Raw genomic sequence first — 424 nt, 5'->3', positions numbered from 1 at the left:
GGGCGGGGGGGCCAAGGTGCTGACTGCACTCCCCCGCAGGCCGACACGCTCAAGGAACGCTACCAGAAGATCGGGGACACCAAGCGGGCCACTCCCATCGAGGTGCTTTGTGAGAGCTTCCCAGGTGAGAATCGTCTCCCCACGTACCCCCGCCCCCTTGCTCTGCAGACCCCTGCCCAGTGCCCCCGCCCCGGGCCTCCACTATCCCTGTTGGTGTCTGCAGAGGAGATGGCCACCTATCTGCGCTATGTGCGGCGCCTAGACTTCTTCGAGAAGCCGGACTACGACTACCTGCGCAAGCTCTTCACCGATCTCTTTGACCGCAGCGGCTTCGTGTTTGACTACGAGTACGACTGGGCCGGGAAGCCCCTGGTACGTGGAGGGAGGGGGGCTGGCACGGGAGGGGCCCCTGGCAGGTGAGAGT

At 65.1% G+C, this 424-nt stretch overlaps 1 protein-coding gene across 1 annotated transcript in view; it reads left to right on the top strand.

Moving 5' to 3' along the window:
• The window catches only part of CSNK1G2 (casein kinase 1, gamma 2), a 24,783-nt gene that overhangs the window by 22,891 nt on the left and 1,468 nt on the right, over nucleotides 1-424 (top strand). The window contains exons 8-9 of the mRNA XM_010844535.1: nucleotides 40-124; nucleotides 224-372. Coding sequence (XP_010842837.1) covers nucleotides 40-124; nucleotides 224-372 — 234 coding nt within the window. The remainder of the gene's footprint in view (nucleotides 1-39; nucleotides 125-223; nucleotides 373-424) is intronic.

This window comes from Bison bison, unplaced genomic scaffold (assembly GCF_000754665.1).
Source record: "Bison bison bison isolate TAMUID 2011002044 unplaced genomic scaffold, Bison_UMD1.0 scf7180017864203, whole genome shotgun sequence".
Classification (NCBI taxonomy): Eukaryota; Metazoa; Chordata; class Mammalia; order Artiodactyla; family Bovidae; genus Bison; species Bison bison.
The sequence above is the reverse complement of the archived record's forward strand: the minus strand, read 5'-3'. Positions and strand labels throughout refer to the sequence as shown.